This window comes from Mya arenaria, chromosome 7, assembly GCF_026914265.1.
Source record: "Mya arenaria isolate MELC-2E11 chromosome 7, ASM2691426v1".
Taxonomy (NCBI): domain Eukaryota; kingdom Metazoa; phylum Mollusca; class Bivalvia; order Myida; family Myidae; genus Mya; species Mya arenaria.
This window is the reverse complement of record NC_069128.1, coordinates 5859557-5882887: the sequence shown is the minus strand read 5'-3', so window position 1 is coordinate 5882887 and position 23331 is coordinate 5859557. Positions and strand designations below refer to the sequence as shown.

General features: G+C 34.9%; 1 protein-coding gene across 1 annotated transcript; it reads right to left on the bottom strand.

Annotated features, from left to right (window-relative positions):
• Positions 1-12925: 12925 nt before the first annotated feature.
• LOC128240526 (semaphorin-5A-like) lies at positions 12926-22969 on the bottom strand. Its single transcript, XM_052957185.1, has 7 exons — positions 22906-22969; positions 21524-21707; positions 20702-20872; positions 19359-19532; positions 18980-19107; positions 18562-18658; positions 12926-15095 (listed from the first exon to the last, which is right to left on the bottom strand). Exons 1-7 carry the CDS (start codon positions 22942-22944, stop codon positions 14893-14895), a joined length of 996 nt encoding a protein of 331 aa, XP_052813145.1. The 5' UTR covers positions 22945-22969; the 3' UTR covers positions 12926-14892.
• Between the last annotated feature and the right edge of the window lie 362 nt (positions 22970-23331).

Genomic DNA, 23331 nt, shown 5'->3' with positions numbered 1-23331 from the left:
TCATTAAGTACACTTTTAAGTTCAAGTTGAATCATTAGTGTGTGGAGTTTCAGTATAATTATTTGAACAGGTAAGATTTACATTTTTGTGATATCCATTAAATGATTATTGATCAATTAAACAAACAACTGCAACGTTTTGACCATAACATAAATAATTCAGGTGCACTGGTTTAAGTTTTAACTTTTACGTTTTTTCTATATTGAGGATTGTTGGGATAAGAGTGAGGTTTGTGCACTTAAACTGGTTTAATCCCCCAGTTAATTTATATTTTACTGACCGGTCCAAGGCGGTACCTAACACTCCTTGATAAACATACATAGTTTTTTATATATAGTATGTATGAACTGTGCTGTTTGTGGAGTTGTGTGCTGTTTTTCCATGTTTTATGATTGTTTTTATGTTTAATGTCTTTGGCGTTAACCCAGTGCCATAAACCGAGTTTATGTTTAAACGTTTTGTTACTGAGCTTGTTTCTGTAGTTTTTTGCATAAATTATAATACTTTCTGTACTTATATACAGCTTATTGGTTGCTATAAACATAAAAAAGACTAAATAGTGTTATTTATTGATATAAAACGTATTTTGGTGTTGAAGTAGCTAAAGGTTTGAGTTTGCGTCATGCATCCTTCTGTTGAGTGTCTTCTTGCTTCCGCTTCCTCATTTTCCCAACCCTTTTATAGCAGCTCCTCATGTCTCATAATTAAGGGATTCATGCCATCTGATATAAGCAGTCCACATAGGCTTATATTAAAGGGATTCGTTACAACTGATATTTGTAAATGGGTTTGGCCCATCCGATTATCATTTCCTTATTAAAGCTGGCGAACGTGCCTCATGTTGTTATTCTTTTGAACGAAGTTTCATCAGACATTGAACAACTTTATCAAGTGGTTCGATGGTTGTTTCGGGTATCATTTTCTGAATATGTAAACAGAAAAAATACCATTAAATATTAATAAGAAGTCATTCCAACCTTAAATTAAGATCATCGCTTTTTAGTCCCTTTAGAAGTTATCATAACAATACATTTCAATGACAAAACTTCAGTGCTGTCTCATATGACCATTACCAAGCGTCTATAAAATGCCATGATATTTAAAATAAACACATTGTCTTAAACACAAGGCCAGTATATGGCTATTACATACAAATGCAAAACAACAGCACCTTTGTCACCAAATATAGAATATTCATGCTAATAGAATATTCATTTTCGTTCAGCAACTGTTTGTATTACATCAGCCAGTCTATTTGCGAAATTTTTGCTTCTTGTGTTATTTGCCAATCATGCTGTATAATACTTCAATTTTTGCAGTCGATGTGGTGATAAAACTGCTGGAAATGGGTTTGTTTATTTACTGTTTACATGCAAGCATCTACACCTTTCATAAGAACATTTTGATATATGTAATGTACTAAAGATGAACCTTATTCATGTACATTCAGCTGACATACTGCAATATCGGTCAGTACAAGAAATGTCTGGGATAACCCAGTAAATAACACAGCGGGATCGCATGCAAAGTGGTAATAGCAAATCATAATGACAATTGTTTGACTTTTTTAATTTCCCGGTGATTTTATGGACTGATAAGGCATTTTCTCAAAATGAAGAGTTTGGAAGACAATTTCCCTGGATTGATAGGTGCTTCAGCAGAAATAAATTGTCTTTGCTGATGTTTTTTTTACATTCAAAATGTCTGTACGATGAAAACAGTAAAGCTCATTCGCTATCAACCCACAAATCTATCATCCCAATTTAAATTTGTAAATTCTTGTGAACTCATTCCATTAACTAACATATAATGGCTTCGAATTTAAAAACCAAGAAGAAATAAGGAAAAACATCACTCTCTAAGATAAAATGTGTATAATAATGCATACAAAGCTATAAATGCTATAAATTACGCAATTTAATAGACATGTTTCATTTTAATATAACTGTTTTTTTTTATTTGTCCTTGAGACAAACCTCTTATTTTATAACTAACTGTACAATACCAATATCGATATGGACGAGTACACCAAGAATAACTAAGACTATAAAAACAAATACGACGAGCCATTAATAATTTTATGATTTAGGTAATGGCATTCTGACAGTACAAATCCGCATCTGCATTCAGCTTTTTGTTGTTTTATTTTGTTCAAATATAAAGTCTACGTGGGTAATACATATAGCCTTTGTATATGCATTTGTGAATCATTTATGATCAATTTAAGATGAAGCTCTAAGCCTTCATACCTTGTAGAAAAAGGCAAAATTACTTATACAAACAATAACAATCATATTTTTAGTAATCGTTGGAATCATAGTCTTTGAACAGTCAGCCATTCAGTTTCAAGTTTTTTGTTGTTTACATCGCCTATTAACGATCAGTAAAACAGTTTAAAGTAAAACGTTCTGGTCATTGGCTATGAACGGTCAATAATACAGTTTTAGATAAACTGTCTTTGTTACCGCCTTTGAACGGTCAGCTATACCGTTTTAGATTAACTGTCATTGTTACCGCCTTTGAACGGTCAGCTATACCGTTTTAGATTAACTGTCTTTGTTACCGCCTTTGAACTGTTAACTATAAAGTTTAAGGTTAACCGTCTTGTTACAGCCTTTGAACGGTCAGCTATACCTTTTAAGATTAACTGTCTTTGTTACCGCCTTTGAACTGTTAGCTATACAGTTTAAGGTTAACCGTCTTGTTACCGCCTTTGAACGGTCAGCTATACCGTTTTAGATTAACTGTCTTTGTTACCGCCTTTGAACTGTTAGCTATAAAAATTAAGTTTAACCGTCTTGTTACAGCCTTTGAACGGTCAGCTATTCAGTTTTAGGTTAACTGTCTTTGTTACGACCTATGAACGGTCAGCTATACAGTTTTAGGTTAACTGTCTTTGTTACGGCCTATGAACGGTCAGCAGTACAGTTTTAGGTTAACTGTCTTTGTTACGGCCTATGAACGGTCAGCAGTACAGTTTTAGGTGAACTGTCTTTGTTACAGCCTATGAACGGTCAGCTATACAGTTTTAGGTTAACTGTCTTTGTCACCGCCTATGGACGATCAGCTGTACAGTTTTAGGTTAACTGTCTTTGTTACGACCTGTGAACGGTCAGCTATTCAGTTTTAAGTTATATGTTTTGTTCTCCGCCTATGAACTGTTAGCGAAACATATTTAAGTTAAATATTCGGGTCACCGCCTCTGAACGGTCAACGATACAGTTTTAGGTTCAATGTCTTTTTTTCTTACGGCCTATGAACGGTCAGCTATACAGTTTAAGGTGAACTATCCTTGTAACCGCCTTTAAACGGTCAGCTATACAGTGTAACGTTAACTGTCTTTGTTACCGCCTATAAACGGTCAGCTATACAGGGTAACGTTAACTGTCTTTGTAACCGCCTATAAACGGTCAGCTATACAGTGTAACGTTAACTGTCTTTGTTACCGCCTATGAACGGTCAGCTATACAGTTTAAGGCTAACTGTCTTTGTTACCGCCTATGAATGGTCAGCTGTACAGTTTAAGGTTAACTGTCTTTTTTACCGCCTATGAACGGTCAGCTATACAGTTTTAGTTTAACTGTCTTTGTCACCGCCTATGAACGGTCAGCAGTGCAGTTTTAGTTTAACTGTCTTTGTCACCGCCTATAAACGGTCAGCGATAGAGTTTAAAGTTAAATGTTGGGGTCAAGGCCTATGATTGGTCAGCGATACAGATTAAAGTTAAAAGTTGGGGTCAAGGCCTATGATTGGTCAGCGATACAGTTAAGGTTAAATGATATTTATCAGCATCTGATAGGTTATGGCGATTTCAGCTAACAAAAACAAATCATCAGATAACACCAATTAAAACAGTTTGCATATTTGTTGATATATGTATATATGTTTACCAGTATCTTATTGTAATTAGAAGAAAAAAAAATATTATCGTCTAAGACAAAGAACCCTGTTTTCTACCGATTGTAAACAATAAAATATCTAAAGCGATACATTTGATTGATTTTTATAGCAGCTAGATCCATGTACCGACACGGTCTATATACACCTTCGGGGGCTGACTTGCCGGTCCTTATAATGTCTTATGACCCTCTGTGGTGTGTAATATTTCTTAAATAATAATTCTCAGAATACACACTTTTAATTTAAATACTCATCGTAAACGCAATGTACTGTATAAATATTCATTAATTATTGTAAGTGAAATAGAAAATGTATAACACAGCAATGTGACCCAACGTGAACGAGGACAACTTCCACTGAAGTCCAGCATGTGTAACGGTTGTAAATTTATTATTGATCGACATTTTGCAAATAATTTGACAGTAAATAGAACCCGTCCTTAAATGCGCCTAGAGGGTTTCGATTTCGATTAAAGGTTGATGAAGGGGACACAAGTCCCACTTAAATCTTGAAATTGCATTCGTTAGGGAAGGGACAGTGCTCTCCCACTTTTAAGTAGAAATATGACAGTATTACATCAGTAAAGTCAGGTTTACATTGTATGATTAAACTAACTAACACAAATGCACTCTTTATTAAGATTGAATATATATATCAATTAATATTTATGATGTTAAGAACGCTGTTTATGAACTAACATTTTATACTAAACGTATATACATATCAATTAATTTATATTATTTAGTTATTCTAAATAAGTTGACGAACAATAACCAGATCGTATAGATGACAAGCATAAATAACTGTAGGCTCATTTAAAACCACAGTCAAAATTAGTCATTTATTATTGAAGTAATTTGTGCATGAGTGTAACATTTAGTACTTATACACTTATCATAAAATTGTAGAAGGGTTTCGCGTATGTTTAACTGTTCATAGTTATACTCAAACAAAACACCACAGATATACCTCACACAAACACCACAGATATACCTCACACAAACACCACAGATATACCTCACACTAACACCACAGATATACCTCACACAAACACCAATGATATACCTCACACAAACACCAACGATATACTTCACACAAACACCAACGATATACCTCACACAAACACCAACGATATACCTCACACAAACACCACAGATATACCTCACACTAACACCAACGATATACCTCACACTAACACCACAGATATACCTCACACTAACACCACAGATATGCCTCAAATATATACCTCACATTGAACGCCAAAGATAAACCTGACACATAACCTAACAGACGTACCACACACGAAATACCACAGTTATACCACACACACAACTGCATTTAAATACAGCAAACAAAGAAGCATAGCAATACCAAACACACCATACAACAGACATACCACATAGAAAATACCAAATATTTATCATATACAAAACAGCTCAGACAATCCACCACAGACATACCATGTACAATAAAGTACATATTTAATACACACACAATACAACATACATACTATACACATAACACCACAGTCATACCACAAACATAACACGACAGACAAACCATATACAAAAGCCCCACAGATGTACAACGTACAAATTATTATAGACATACCACACACAAATCGCAACAAACAACTCACATACAAAACAACACAGATGTACCACATACAAAATACCTAAAATACCAAATACAGCATAGACATTACACTCGAGCGCAGACATGCAACATACAGAAACACACAAACTTAGCACACACAAACTGCACTTGCATCCAAAAACAAAACACAAACACTGATATACCACACACGAAAAACACTGACATTCCACACGCAAAACACAACATACATACAACCAACATAACATCACATATTTTAATTGCCCTTGTCCCATCCGTGTATATAATTATGTCGTTTTCAAAAGAAACTGTTACGAGGCCTTTTGTTTTAAACTTGATACCATACGAGTAAATACGAACCTTTCATAGAACAAAGAAAAGTGCATTTATAAAACATACCGACGTACTGTGTTAGAAGATGTGTATTGATGAACTTCGGGTTCTAATTACGGAAAGTATAATGACGAGGTAAGTATGTAGTGTATAGTGAAAGAAATATCAATTAAAAATGTTGTAATAAAGCAAATAATTTTGTTCTGTTCTGAAAGAAATGTCAAGAAACGTTACACTATAAGACATAACTTTTCATTATAATGACATTGCGAGCGAGGCTTTATATATCGTCATGTGCCCCTGTTCTTTATAAAATGTTACAATTTTACACTTTAACACTGCTCATAATGACTTTGCAAGCGAGGCTTAATAAAACGTCCTATGCTCCTGCCTTTCATAAAACGTTACAACATAACTCTATAACACTGATCATAATGACATTGTGAGCGAGGCTTTATATATCTTCCTATGCTCCTGCTTTTATTTAAACATTACAATATAACACTTAAACACTGCTCATAATCATTTTGCGAGCGAGTCTTTATATAACGTCCTGTGCTTCTGCACTTATTTAGACGTTAAACTCTAACACTATAACATTGATCATAAAGACATTGTAAGTGAAACTTTATATAACGTCCTATGCTCCTCCCCTCATAAGACATTACACTTTAAAACTACGCAGCTGATCATAATGACTTTGAAGCGAGGCTCTATATTACCCCCCTCGATTCATTTTACCATTATCTCAACACATTTGACTATATCTGATAACACTAGAAATATCAGGGTGGGGTTTTTAACCCAATCCCATTGTTGACTGTTAGTGTGTACTATCTACACTAAAAGTCGGTATTAATATTGTTTATGTGGATATACTGTTTAACTCGGCAAATACTAATTGGACAACTTATAATATATGTTTGTTCATGGTACTGACAGCAACTGTTAATAAAATACTGCAATTTATTACTCCATATATATTTTAATGAATGTGCAGGTTGTAAAAACGCTGGTAATGGATACATCCATTATATATTCACTCATATAGCTAGGTCATACAATAGTAAATATATTCCTGGCCTGGTACAAGACTGTTGTAACTCGTTATAGAATTAGAAGGTGTGACAACAGACGGTCACTAAGCCCTCTAGTAGTGTAACTATCGGATTATAAATAAGTCTAGTCAGTTAATCTGATGTTCCAACACCAGATGGTAGAATATTTCAAATGTAACATGTAAATGTATTTCAAGCGCTCAGTACAACACTGGCTCAACTCCATTTTTATGTAGTTACTTCCGTCTGGCGCTGAACCCTTGAATTACAATGAATGTGTTCCTAGTGGATTTCTCAACCAGGGGGTCGTTTCAAGATCTTTGGCAATTTAAGTTGTTAATTTAAGTATCTTAGTTTCATATTTCCGTTATTTAGATACGTATTTGTGTGAATTTAACTTATACCAGTTTAAAAAATGAACACAAAATTGAGTTAATAAAAACAACAACAATATATTTCAACATGTGAGGTTTATATGGACTTAAGATTATTGAAGTTATGAACAAGTTCGTTGAAACGATCCCTGTGTCAAGCAGATAAAATGAAAACTTTGATGGGCGAAAATGTTCTAAGTGATATTAAATAAGGAAACAGATAGAACGTTTTTGCTCGCACCTTTTGTTTAATAAGTGTGTTCATATTGTGTTGACAATTGTTATAGTCTGGTAAGTATTTTTAAAAATTGTAATGTTGCTATAGTAATCATGTTGAGATTTAAGTTCTTTTAACAGTTTTATATGTGTGTTGCTCTTTTGAAATACATGTACAGGAGTGATTTATTTTTATGTGCATTAATTTTTGCACTTAATTAAGCATTATAAAAGGTTGTATTGTATTTGACAAATATGATTTCAAGAAGCACAAATGGGTCCAGGGTTTTTCCTGTGTTCTGTGATATGGGTAAGGCCCATTTGAATGGTGAAAAAGGGACTTTTGTAAGAAAACCAGATTTATTAATTCAATTATTGAAAAATTGCTAGATATGGGGCTTATGTTCTATAATTAACTGTGACTTGTACCTAAATACATGTATAGGAAATAATTATTAATAGTCCGTCGATAAAAGATGTGAAACATAAGATTTAAGAGTTGTGTACTCTCTTCAGTTTTCTTTCTTTCGACGCCATTTTTGCCCATTGGGGTCTTACTGTAAATTTTAAGTCATCATGAATATGACATCTTTGTTTCCTGTGACTTAAATAGAATGTCGACAATCATGGTGTATTAGGGCCATGGCATATTTAATGTTATTTCGATTGTTTTTACGAATAAGGTCTTTGATATGACAACAATAACTGATAACTCAAAAAAATAAAAATCAATACGTCACATACCGTTATGATACCGCCTGGCGCCAACAAGTTTACAAAATGTGCACATGTGTGGCTCACATACCTTAAGAGCACTTTTTAAAGATGCTAGAGTCTGACATCGAAATATTTTTAATGTTTCAAATCACTTGTAAGGCTAAAACCAAACTGCGTTCGTTTCAAGATATACACAGAGCTATTGGCTGATTTTGGATATATGTTGATTTGTTTTAATTTTAAGGTTAAGATATTGTTTTCTTTGTGTATGTCATTTACAGAACTTTATGTTTTGCGCATTTACACATTTGCAAGTTTCATTTAATAAAATGTAGTCTGAATTACACTGTTTCAGTTTGTTTATACTCTATCATTGTTAGTGATTGTTGTGAATGATGTATACAACTGGGTAGATACCATAACTAAAGTCCATTTTAAGAGTAGTGGGGATTGAACAAACAGCCTCTTGTGTAAAAGGCGATGTTTTGATTTCATAATGGTTAAATAATAAGTACACTACTATTGCACATCCGTGGTTGAACACGCATTCTTATACTTGCATTCATATTCCGAAGAACGCAAGTTCTTTGGTATACTTCTGATCTTTCTAAACGACGTTCGTGATTGGTCAAGTCACGACGTTTAAACAAGTGACGTCATTGAAGCAAACGCTTTTCAAACAGCCGATATTATGCTGTGTATTACTGTCTTTGAAACTTTCATTTGTAGCAATATAGGTCGATTATCGCAGAGGATGTTTTTTGGCAAAATATGAGTGTAAATTGTAACATTAACTAATTTAAATACATCTGTTTATGAACTAATTTAGTCAGTTCACGAATTCTCGTTCTTCACAAACCGCACACGGACTAAATGTTTCATCCACCGATGAACTGCTTTACTGATTCATTCAGTCATTGGCAGTCTAATTGCGCACTGGCTGCATAGTGCTGACACCATCATTAAGGTCTTGTTACCCCTTTTAAAGGATTTGTCTGATCTCTAATATTGCATAGTGCTGACACAACCATTAAGGTATTGTTTCCCTTTTTAAATGATTTGTTTGATCTTTAAGATTGCACAGCGCGGACACCACCATTAAGGTCTTGTTCCCCTTTTTAAATGATTTGTTTGATCTCTAAGATTGCGCAGTGCTGACACCACCATTGATGTCTTGCTCCCCTTTTTAAATGATTTGTTTGATCTCTAAGATTGCGCAGCGCTAAGACCACCATTAAGTACTTGTTCCCCTTTTTAAATGATTTGTTTGATCTCTAAGATTGCACAGCGCTGACACCACCATTAAGTACTTGTTCCCCTTTTTAAATAATTTGTTTGATCTCTAAGATTGCGCAGTGCTGACACCACCATTAAGGTCTTGTTCCCCTTTTTAAATGATTTGTTTGATCTCTAAGATTACGCAGTGCTGACACCACCATTACGGTTTTATTTCCCTTTTAAAGGACTTGTTTGATCTCTAAGCTTATATAGTGCTGACACCACCGTTAAGGTATTGTTACCCTTTTATTTTTACAAAAACTTGCATCGGATTCAAACTCACAACCCAAACTTGCCTGTCGATCACACAGTACTACGGTAAAAAGGTCACACGGTCTGAAGGTCACAAGGTCTGATGGTCACACGGCCTGACGGCCACACGGTTTGACAGTCATACGGTCTGAAGCGCACAAGGTTTGATGGTCACACGGATTGACGATCGCACAGTCTGACGGTCACAGGGTCTGATTGTGGTCACCCTCTGATACTCTGATAATCAAAGATACGAGTGTTTACTCTGATTATATCAGAAACGAGTGTTTACTCTGGTCATCAAAAATACGAGTGTTTACTCTGACAATTAAAGATACGAGTGTTTACTCTGATATTTAAAGAAACGAGTGTTTACTCTGATAATCAAAGAAACGAGTGTTTACTGTGTTAATCAAAGATACGAGTGTTTACTGTGATAATGAAAGATTCGAGTGTTTGCTCTGATAATCAATGACACAAGTGTTTACTCTGATAATCAAAGACACAAGTGATTACTCTGATAGTCAAAGATACGAGTGATTACTATCGTTATCAACAATTCAAATGATAACTGTGATCAATCAGTTTATTGCAAGTTATGGATGTGTACAAGTACATCAAATTATTCTACTAAGCACTTGTCGTCTGTCTAAAATACTGAGCCAAATGAATGGCTTTTTCCGGTATGTAGGTTTCTCAATTCTAACCTAGCACTAAACATATATAATCACATTTGAATGACGAATGCTCTTGTCACATCAATACAATGATCGAAATGCTTCCAATCTTCACGATTAACTGAATATGACTGTAAATACAACTATTTTGTTTTACATTCTTGTTACAGACTGTCAGGGTCTGGCAAATGGCATCAACCAGAGACTGTCAGGATCCTTCTAAGGGTATCAAGGCGAGACTGTCAGGATCCGGCTAAGGGTATCAACCCGAGAATGTCAGGATTCGGCTAAGGTTATCAACCCGAGACTCAGGATCCGGTGAAGGGTATCAACCTCAGACTGTCAGGATCATTTGAAGGGTATCAACCTGAGACTGTTAGGATTTGGCTAAGGGTATCAACGTGATATTATTAGGATTGGCCAAGGGTATAACCTGAGACTGTTAGGACCCGGAGAATCGTATTTATCCGAGACTGTCAGGACCCGGCTTAGGTTATCAACCTGAGACTGTCAGGATCCGGCTAAGATTATCAACTTAAGACAGTCAGGACCCGGCTAAGGTTATCAACTTAAGACTGTAATGATCCGGCTAAGGTTCTCAACCAGAGACTATCAGGATCCGACTAAAGGTATAACCCTGAGACTGTTATGACTCAGAGAATGGTATGAACCTGAGACAGTCAGGACCCGGCTAAGGTTATCAACCAGAGACAGTCAGGACCCGGCTAAGGTTATCAACCATAGACAGTCAGGACCCGGCTAAGGTTATCAACCAGAGACAGTCAGGACCCGGCTAAGTTGAGACTGTCAGGATACGGCTAAGGTTATCAACCCGAGACTATCATGACCCGACTTAAGGTATGACCCTGAGACTGTTATGACCCAGAGAATGGTATGAAACTGAAACTCTCTGGACCCGGCTAAGGTTATCAATCTGAGACTGTCAGGATCCGGTTAGGGTATCAACCTGAGACTTTCAGGATCAGGTGAAGGGTATCAACCTGAGACTGTCAGGACCAGGGAAGGGTATCAACCTGAAACTGTCGGGATCCAGCTAAGGGTATGTCAGATAACAAGCAGATATGTGTTTTCTCATATTTAATGAAAATCAAAAGCAAAGCGTGAGTAGTAAAATCGAACACATTCAAGGTGACATTAAACAAAGAGGTATTTCAACCTTAAAACATTTTTGAGTAACATTGCGCAAATAAGCATCTTGAACCTTAAAACACTTCAAGTGACCTTAAACAATGAGGCTCTTAGGCCCTTAAACGTTCAAAGTATCATTAAACAAAGATGCATTTTGAACTTGAAAACTATCAAAGTGACTTTATTTAATAAGGCACTTATTGTCTAACAAAACACATATTTAAATCGACGTTTAAAACATTTCAAAATGACATTTAACAAATAGACATTTGAACCTTTAAACCTTTTTGAGTGACATTGCACAACTTTGCATTTTAAACCTTAAAACAGTCAAAGGCACTTAGAACTTTTAAACATTCAAAGTGACATTAAATGCAGAGGCACTTAAACCCTCGTTGCTTTGATCCATGGAAAGATAATCGGTGCTCTGATGTATGTGCATTCCTCAAATTTATGGAATACATGAAGACATATAATTCAATTTCAAGGTCAATTTTAATTGAAACGAAATGCAATTAATTAACACAAACTTTCACCAACGAAACAAGCATTAATGTGATAGAAAATAATTTCATCTTAGTTTAATATAACATAAATTCAAACACATCAAGTATTAGGAACATAACCATTCATAGTACGAAATAATAATAATAATAATAATAATAATAATAATAATAATAATAATAATAATAATAATAATAATAATAATAATAATAATAATAATAATATGCAAACTTCATGCTAGGTAAAGGAACATTTTCATACATATTTCAACACGATAATATTAATATGCACATTTCACGCTACTTAAAGGAACATTACCATTGAAATTACAACATGATGAAAATATTATGTACACTTCACGCTAACTTAAGAAAACATTTACTTTCAAATTACAACATGATATCAATACTATGTACACTTCACGTCCGTTAGAGGGACTCTCTCATAACTTGAAACAAAACTATATCCAGTAAATATATTGATATTATAAGTGACGTCACCATCATTAACTATCTACACCATTAATTCTATTGTTTAAATTAACTGCCTTTCGGCAATTGCAAATATTTTTCGATGTACGTAACATGTTGTAATATGTTCGGATTGCGAATCATCGAATATCAATATACATGTATATTAAAAAATGTTTATCTTGTTATTGTTATTAATGGGCCACCATGCCACAAAACAACTTAAATCAACTTGTCAGGAAGTGTTTATCTTGTCATTGTTATTAATAGGCCACCAGGCCACAAAACAACCTAAATCAACATGTAAGAAAGTATTTATCTTGTTATTGTTATTAATGGGCCACCAGGCCACAAAACAACTTAAATCAACATGTCAGGAAGTGTTTATTTTGTTATTGTTATTAATGGGCCACCAGGCCACAAAACAACTTAAATCAACATGTCAGGAAGTGTTTATCTTGTTATTGTTATTAATGGGCCACCAGGCCACAAAACAACTTAAATCAACATGTAAGAAAGTGTTTATCTTGTTATTGTTATCAATGGGCCACCTGGCCACAAAACAACCTAAATCAACATGTCAGGAAGTTTTTATCTTGTTATTGTTATTAATGGGTCACCAGACCACAAAACAATTAAATCAACATGTAAGAAAGTGTTTATCTTGTTATTGTTATTAATGGACCACCAGACCACAAAACAATTAAATCAACATGTCAGGAAGTGTTTATCTTGTTATTGTTATTAATGGGCCACCATGCCACAAAACAACTTAAATCAACATGTAAGAAAGTGTTTATCTTGTTATTGTTATTAATAGGCCACCAGGCCACAAAACAACTCAAATCAACATGTCAGGAAGTGTTTATCTTGTTATTGTTATTAATGGGCCACCAGGCCACAAAAGAACTTAAATCAACATGTAAGAAATTGTTTATCTTGTTATTGTTATTAAATGTTTTATGCATTGTTGTCATTAGCGTTTCAATTTTGACGTTAAAAAGATATTTTGAAAGCTATTGTTACGTTATATGATAAACTGTTTTCGGTTGCGGTCGAGACGGTCAATTAACATAATAGGTGAGCAATAATCACTTTTTTAAATAAGAAGTATTACTTTACAGTTCTTGACAGAAATAATGAACTATTGGTGTTAATATAAGTGATGAAATGGTGAACATATGTCATGTTCGGTCTTCACATACTTTAATCAGCCGAACTGCGTTTATACCCCGATAATGACATTAATCCGGCAATTCATTCCTTAAAAAGACTCATATTATATTTTTGATATTAAATAGTGTAATAAATATCCAAAGCGAGTGACGAAACGTAAAAAAATTATATCGTTAAAAATGGCTGTGTTTTGGCGCTGTAAATTTGCAAATAAGTATTAATGCTGTAACTAGAATCTCACTTCCTGGTCATACAATACGATATCTAATAAAATTATTTACTATTTCGTATTGAATAAAGCGAGATTGTCTATATCCTAAAAACATTCTGCCGATGAATTGTGATAAATGATTACTAAAACAAGATTACCAATATAATAAAAAAACGATGCAAAATTTCTTCACCTGGATGTATTGGCCACACTAATTCAAATAATTTACCCGCGTGTTGCCTTTTGCAGTCTATGAGAGAGTTTCTAAATGACTTGTAAATTGTTTGAATCACTATCTTCACAAAACACGAACATGTTTGAGTTAGAAATCAATTTGCACATTCCATAGCGTTAGGAAAAGGCAGGTATGTTTATCTTAAATGCTTAAACTAGATGATTGTGTTTAAAACATAGCATCAAGTTCATAATTCAGAAACACTCTTTGAATGAATTCGCAAACCAAAATGAAATGCATCAAATACTACGATTAAATCTTAACTACTCAATCGTAGCATAATTGCTGACGTCTTCAACCTTCTGCCCCCTTGGAAGGAAAAGTAATAAAACCTGCGATTGTTCCGTGCATTCAGGCTACTGTACGTGCATCTTTTGTACCACCAGCCTCCTCCCCAGGTTCGGGCACAGTCCACGTCCCTTTCGTATGTTGAAAATGGCTGGTGGTTGATATCACCATAATCACCGGTGTTAGAGAGGAGATAGGAACCGGACAATGTATATCAGTATCATATCAATAATAGAAAGAGGTTTGAGTGTTGATTAACAATATGGTGATAATATAAACAACTAAACAAGTAGATATTTAAATGTTTACAAATTTGCGCTATAATATCCAACTGTATTAACACTACATTATAATGGAAGTGAGATAACAGATGTATTAATGAGATCAAATAATGGGCATATCATTACAATGATCTATCCAGACGTATTTGATCTAGCTGTCTACCACATCCTCCTATCAACTTCAATAATTAACGTACTTCCTGCTGAGTTGATCCTCCTATCAACGTTGAAGTTGTATTGGTCTGGTGGAGAAATATAAAAACCCGAGTACTCGTCGAATCCAGTTGTTCCTTTTGATGAATTCATGTCCATACGTAAGGTCATCTTAGCTCGGCTTGTTATGGAGTAAAGAAGACCCAGACCTGTGAACAAAATATTCATTTAAGTTAAGCCAATGCTATTAGGTTGTGTACACACTAATGATATTTAGGTATATACACGCTAATGATATTGAGGTACGTACACTTTAATGATATTGAGGTACGTACACTTTAATGATATTGAGTGTATGAAGTATGTACGCTCTAGTGATATTGAGATATGTACATACTTATGATATTGAAGCATGTACACACTAATGATATTGATGTATGCAAAAAACTAAGTTTATGAGGTATGTACACGCATATGATTTTGAAATATGTACACACTTATGATATTGAAGCATGTACACACTAATGATATAGATGTATGCAAAAAACTATGTTTATAAGGTATGTACACACTTATGATATTGAAGCATGTACACTATAATGATATTGAGGTATGTAAACTAAGCTTGTGAGGTATGTACACACTTATGATATTGAAGCATGTACACACTAATGATATTGAAATATGTACACACTAATGATTTTGAGGTATGTAAACTAAGTTTATGTGGTATGTACACACTTATGATATTGAAATATGTACACACTTATGATATTGAAGCATGTACACACTAATGATATTGAAATATGTACACACTAATGATTTTGAGGTATGTAAACTAAGTTTATGTGGTATGTACACACTTATGATATTGAAATATGTACACACTTATGATATTGAAGCATGTACACACTAATGATATTGAAATATGTACACACTAATGATTTTGAGGTATGTAAACTAAGTTTATGTGGTATGTACACACTTATGATATTGAAATATGTACACACTTTTGATATTGAAGCATGTACACACTAATGATATTGAAGCATGTGCACACTAATGATATTGTATGTAAACTAAGTTTATGAGGTATGTACACACTTATGATATTGAAATATGTACACACTTATGATATTGAAGCATGAGATTTTTGATCAGAAGAGCTGTGACTCTTAATAAGACGGGTTTTCGCAGAATGAGCTATGTCTCTAAATATCTGAGACGGTTTTGCTCGGAATGAGCTGCGTCTCCAAATGAGACGTTTGTCCTTGGAATGAGCTTTGTCTCGGAATGACGGCTTTTTCTCAGAATGAGCGATGACTCTGAATGAGGCGGTTTTGCTCGGAATGAACTGTGTGTCTGAATAAGACGGTTTTGCTCGGAATGAGCTGTGTGTCTGAATGAGACGGTTTTGCTCGGAATGAACTGTATCTCTCGTTTGGGCATTTCAACCATTCAAGCGATTTGGTGTGCTAAACATTTATAGTTCAATAATATAAATGTACATTAGTTAATAACGTGTATAAAACTAGCGTCATGTTGTGTTTGTAGACGATTTGAATGAACTTTTGATCTGATATATTCATCTTTTGAATTCAATTGCTTATACAAATATGTTGTGTTGTACTATTTGAACGTTTTTTGCAATTAACGATTTTACTGACCTCTTTCATAATCGTTTTTTACGTGCAATATTCACTTATAGCGATTCAATATTATGTGGTATAGAAATTCGCTGCAAATTACAAGCATAATTATTTATATATAAAAAATAATATGTTAAATATTCTATTGAGAGTATAATGTTAGAAAAAAATATACTTGCTTGCCCGGTATAGGCATTCCCTGTCCAGCCATTATTTTATGTTTTATAAGGTTAATGAATAAATAAATTATGTTTGTCTGAAAATATTTAAATAAAACATAAGTCAGTCTATTAATCACACAGCTATTGCCAATGTCTTTCAAACAAGTTCATCTACAAAGGCTTTAATCACACAGCTATTGCCCATGCCCTTCAAACCAGTTTATCTACAAAGGCTTTAATCACACAGCTATTGCCCATGCCCTTCAAACCAGTTCATCTACAAAGGCTTTAATCACACAGCTATTGCCCATGCCCTTCAAACAAGTTCATCTACAAAGGCTTCAATCACACAGCTATTGCCCATGTCCTTTAAACCAGTTCATCTACAAAGGCTTCAATCACACAGCTTTTGCCCATGCCCTTTAAACACGTTCATCTACAAAGGTTTCAATCACACAGCTATTGCCCATGCCCTTCAAACAAGTTCATCTACAAAGGTTTCAATCACACAGCTATTGCCCATGCCCTTCAAACAAGTTCATCTACAAAGGCTTCAATCACACAGCTATTGTCCATGCCCTTAAACACATTCATCTACAAAGGCTTCAATCACACAGCTATTGCCCATGCCCTTTAAACCAGTTCATCTACAAAGGCTTCAATCACACAGCTATTGCCCATGCCCTTCAAACACGTTCATCTACAAAGGCTTCAATCACACAGCTATTGCCCATGCCCTTTAAACAAGTTCATCTACAAAGGCTTCAATCACACAGCTATTGCCCATGCCCTTTAAACAAGTTCATCTACAAAGCTTCAATCACACAGCTATTGCCCACGCCCTTCAAACAAGTTCATCTACAAAGGCTTCAATCACACAGCTATTGCCGATGACCTTCAAACAAGTTCATCTACAAAGGCTTCACAAAGTGTGCCGCAATTGTAATCATGAAACCTGTGTGTATAATATGGATAACTTAGTACACACATTCCAAAAAAAAAACACAACCAGCGAATGTTTTTCTTTTCATGCAGAATAACTGATTTATTATCTGTGAACGACGTCTTATATTACATCACATATTTACTTTAGATTTTGATCGACTGAAAAGAGAAATACAGATGAATATGAAATGAGGTTCCATTATTGAACTCGATGTTGACCGAAGTCCTGAATTGAGTATTCTCAGAATACAATCGGCGGAGATCTTCCATTTCCCTTCGAAAACACAATCGGATGTAAATGAACGTTTCACAATATCAATATTCTTATTATTTAACAAAGTTGCAAGTAGATCGCGTAATAATATCAAGTTAGCAGTTTAACATACGAAATTTACTCTGAGGAATCTTCATCTTCATATACAATAAAACACTGCTCTGGGATTGAGTTTATAAGTGCTATAAAGAATACAAGTTAAAACACTACAAGTAATTAATATTATTAATTTTTTTCTAATTTTATGAGTGATTTATCAATACACATGTTTGAATATGAACTCACAACCTTGGTATATTCGCACAAAACCATTAAGCTCTAATTCTACAAGATGCCACATTTTCTCCACACTACACAGACAAAACAAGCAACGTAAAACTGAACTCACGATATCGTTATATTCGCACATTTCCACTCAAGATAACATGTAATTAGTTACTTCAACTCTCATCTCAAATTAAATATATGAAGGTAATCACCTTTCAACTTCCGTCAATTTGCTAGATGACTAAGAAAAAGTACATCATTAAATGTTACCTTGATTAATATGCAGATGTGTAGTTTATTTAATTTAAAGCGAGGACCGGCACTTAATTCGCTCTTGTGTATGGAGAATGTTCCTTTAAAACTTAACGTAAAAACTTACCCATCCAAAATTCACCATCCAGTGAGCCAAAACCCTGCTCGTACTCCACAAAACTCCTGTTGAATTCAATAGACCCATCGAATCGTCTTTGAAACACCTACAGATAGAAGTAAGAAGTCAATATTTAAAATCACCTTAATTACAGTCGGTTTTTATATTATAATTTCCGGCCTGAAACAGTATTATTTTTCGCTAGGTACGTTCTTTAAACAATATCATTCATTATCGTTTTATATTTCAAACATCTTAAAAACATCAGTCTATTATGCAATGGTCGAGTGCATTAAACAACATAAGCATTTTCTGTTGATGTCTTAAATACCTTAAACAACAGTATTCCTTAATATTTATAAAAAATGTATGGGACATATATCTTATGAGATTATCGCAATATTTATATAGACACCATCATACTAACCGTCCACCCACCACCATCGGTGTCCATATCGCAGTAAACATCCACTTCCTTGTGCGTGTTCCAGGGCGTGATTCTGTACACACCCGAACCGCGTGACAGGCCCAGTTTTAACACATCACTGCAGTCATCTGAGGAGTATATGATGCCAAAAATGTCTTTATCAAATAGTGAACTGTGATAATGCCACACATAAGAATCCAAGTCCGAGTCTTAGAATAGTATTATATTCAAGGCACATGTTTGGCATTTATTTTAACATTAACACATTTTGTCTACATTGCTAAAGTTATTGGTATAGGAACCATTGAAGCTTACACTATAAAGAAATACAGATAATCAACAAACGTGTCTTACATTTGAATAAACCAATGATTCTTACATTTGACACTTTGCTGCAAGTTGCATGGGTTTGTTTCAATGTCATGTCCCGGGCACACCTTTCCACCATAAGCAGGAGCTGGATCGGAGCAGGATCGGTTTCTGGTCTCCACGCCGTCACCACAGGACCCAGAACAGGTGCTCCATGTCGACCACAAAGCCCATTGACCATCAACTGTAGGAAAAAACACAATGTTGCATTTTAGAAAGAAGTATTCATGCAATTATTTCTATGGATGGTGGAGTATGGACGATGTATACAATGTTATCGCAGGACACCTCAAAGTTGTTCTATTTCGTTCATTAAACCCATTAGCCATCAACAGAAACACTTAAGTTATGAAATAGTGTCAACTAATGAATCAATACATTTTGATGTTGACATGTGATCATTGTATCTTAGTGTATGTGTATGTGTGTGCGTTCGTAGGTTCGTGCATACGTGCGTGCCTACGTATGCATATTTTGGGTTGTGTGTTAAACAGGATATAACATATTCAATTTAAAATTCCACTGGTCTATTTTACCGCCTTTGTTTACACAATTATAGTCATTTGTTTGTATTTATAAACATGTTGTCATGGCGTAGTGGTTTTCGTCAAAGATTAAGTTCAAAGCTACAACTTAGCAAATGTTACCAATCAAAACTCCTCAGAAAAGTATTGAATGAGGTATTTATATGTGTAACGGTAGCGACCTCGACTATTTACAAAGACGACCACGGGCTGACATTAATTGTTACCGTAACGATGTCGTCAAGAAACAAAGAGGACCCGAGGCGGATCTAAACAGTGACCGTAACGACCAGTTACAAAGAGGACCAGGGGAAATCTTTACTGTGACGGTAACGATATCGTCCAGTAACATAGAGGACACGGACCGGATCTTTACTGTAACGGTAACGAAATAGTCCATTAACACAAAGGACCCGGGCGGGCTTTTAACTGTAACATTAACGATCTCGTCGTATACCACAGAGGCCCGGGCTGGGTCCTTATTGTAACGGTAATGATCTCGTCAAGTTATACAGAGGCCCGGGCCTGATCTTAACTGTAACGATTACGATTCCGTCCAGTTACACAAAGGACCCGGCCTGTATATTAACTGTAACGGTAACGACCTCGTCCAGTGACAGAGGACACGGGCCGGAGCTTAACTGAGACGTTAACGATCTTGTCCTATTTAACAATAGGAGATGTTCGTATGGATAGGTATACACTGATGTAGCTTCTCTCACAAATAAAATTAATAACCTATACATTTTATGTGTTTTAAATTATACCGAATTTTGGTAGTTACTATTGAGAGAATATGTATTTAATGAAGTTATCGCAACATACTTACATGGACAAAACTCGCGAATGACGCACTCCTCTGTTTCTGTATCGCCACCAATACAAATGCCATCAGTTAAAGGCGGAGGTACATTACATAACCTGTGTCTACTTATTCTGCCTCTGTCACATGACTGAGAACAGTCGGACCATGCAGACCAGTCACTCCAGGATATGTGAACTAGATATAGAAAAGTGAAAACCATATTAAACGTCAGTATTTAGAAATTATTTTTTAAAAAGTTAATAATTTGAATTGCCAGGCAATTAAAGGTCCGCATCAAAACGGTTTCGACGCCATTTCCTAACAGCTTGCCAGTCATCAAACGTGTCGTTGTCAGTTATGTGACGTGTCGTTTTCAGTCATATGACATATCGTAGTCGTATGTTTTTTGGCAGTAATGTTTTTCTTGTTAGCGGTCCTGGACATGATCATTTGTGCATACCTCATTCGTTTAAAACAATCGTTTACAAATCGCCAAATGTCTTGTGATGGCTAGAACAATTTTAGAAATGTAGAAACACCAACACGACTTAATTCTAACAGAAGCTGCAGATGAAGCTGAAACTTAGCATCATCTTATTAAACTCTACGATAGGTATATAAAATAAAGCTATGGCATGTAAACTTTTATTTCGAGTGAATTATACGACACAAAACATTGATCGTTGCACTGGTTATCAAACACAGTAATTGCATTTTTGATGAGCCTGTAAAATGTACTTATCAACATATTTGTTAACAATAATTACAGGTAGGCATTGTCCGAATATGTAATTGCTTTAAACACAGATAAACTTATCATTCTTACGTTAGCTATGAGTTACTTACGCCCCCTGATGGTGACCATAATACCGTCTTTTATTGTAGAACTCTGCTCATTAATGATGCCATAAACTTCGGTTGTTCTGCCTATGAGCTCTTCAACCTTGTTTTCCAGCGTGGTAACAAGAGATTCAAGATTGGAAACTCTCTTAGTTAATGTACCAAGATCTCCTTGTATTGCGTCCAATCTCTGAAACAAGAACAATACCCCTGTTAAATGAAGGTATGGAACTGTAAGATTGCTCATCTAAATCCTTACATTTGACTTTTTAAGTGCCTAGATACCGCTTGGGCAGGTGTTTATGGTATTTTCAACAAGCCTCACAAAAGTCAATTTAACCGGAAATATTTTGCCGAAAAAACGTTTTAAAAAACTATTTGCAACATTTCAATTGAAATGGCAGAGAAAATTTCATTTAAATTCTTAGTGAGAAAAATATCTGCAAACTGTCAAAGATTTGAAAATCCCGGATAGGAGTTTATGGGGTCATGAATTGCAAATTGTAAACAATTGTATGTGGCAGTTTTTATTTTTCATGTATTTGACTTAAAGGTTGCACAATGCATTCCATAGTGAGTCAACTTTATCGTCTGTGCTGGTGCTTGTATAGATCAGCTATACTTAGCACAGGTATATCATTCCTCTGCATGAGTTATTGTTTATCTGATAAAAAACCGCCAAAAAAGTGTCCATACCAGGGCATGGATTATTGCGGCATTAACTGATTTTGTAACGCACAATAGAATCAAAGCCGAAGTTAAAAAGAGGGAGGAGTTGTGTAATATAACAACATATTTATGATATGTCACAAAAACAAACTCTATATTTCAACGTATATATTTTTAACCATAGTGTAGCTCGCAGAAGCTATCGCCCTCGGACAATATCACGTGACAGGTCACTGAAACTACGTTATGACCTCAACACAAATATATGATGATATTCTATACCTAACGACATATTGTAGGTCTATAAAACTGTCGTCCTCGGTTTGTAACACTTGTCTTGTCCGTATAACTACATATTGACCTCAGCAGAAGAATATAAATTAGCAACACTTAAGTATTACCATTTAGTACGACTGTCAAGTATTACCATTTAGTATGACTGTTAAGTATTACCATTTAGTACGACTGTTAAGTATTACCATTTAGTACGATTGTCAAGTATTACCATTTAGTGCGACTGATAAGCTAGCGTCCACAGTCACTAACAGGAAAGCTAAAGTAAATATTGACCCCAATAGAAGAACATAGTTCAACATTATCTATCTACTGCTATCTCGATCTTCAGAGAAGCTAGTGTCTTGGGTTAATATCTCGGAAACAGCCAGAAAAACTACATATTGACCACAACAGAAGTATAGTATTGTAAAGTATAAACTTACCACCTCAACGTTGGACTGAAAGGCTTTCATCAGAGTCATTTGGCCTTCCAATATTGCCAGTGAATATCTGTCTTCACTAACACAGGTCGTTACCATCAACGCAATCATAACGATATTTGCACGTAACCATATCATTCTGTAAACATTACATAATATATAAAAAAAACATATTGTTTAAACAAGAACAGTATAAGTTGTTTAATGTGAATGAGTCCACATTTTAACAACTATTTCATGGTCTAAATACATAACGACTGCATTATAATGTACACAATTAATTTTGCTGCTTTATACTAAAGTGTACGATTATAAAATATGTTGCTTTTATAATCATGTTTTATTTCAAAAAACCAGCATCTCTCCTTTTACGTTAGATCGACCATATTGAAGTTGTTTGAGCGTTACAAATAAGTGTTTAATCCATAT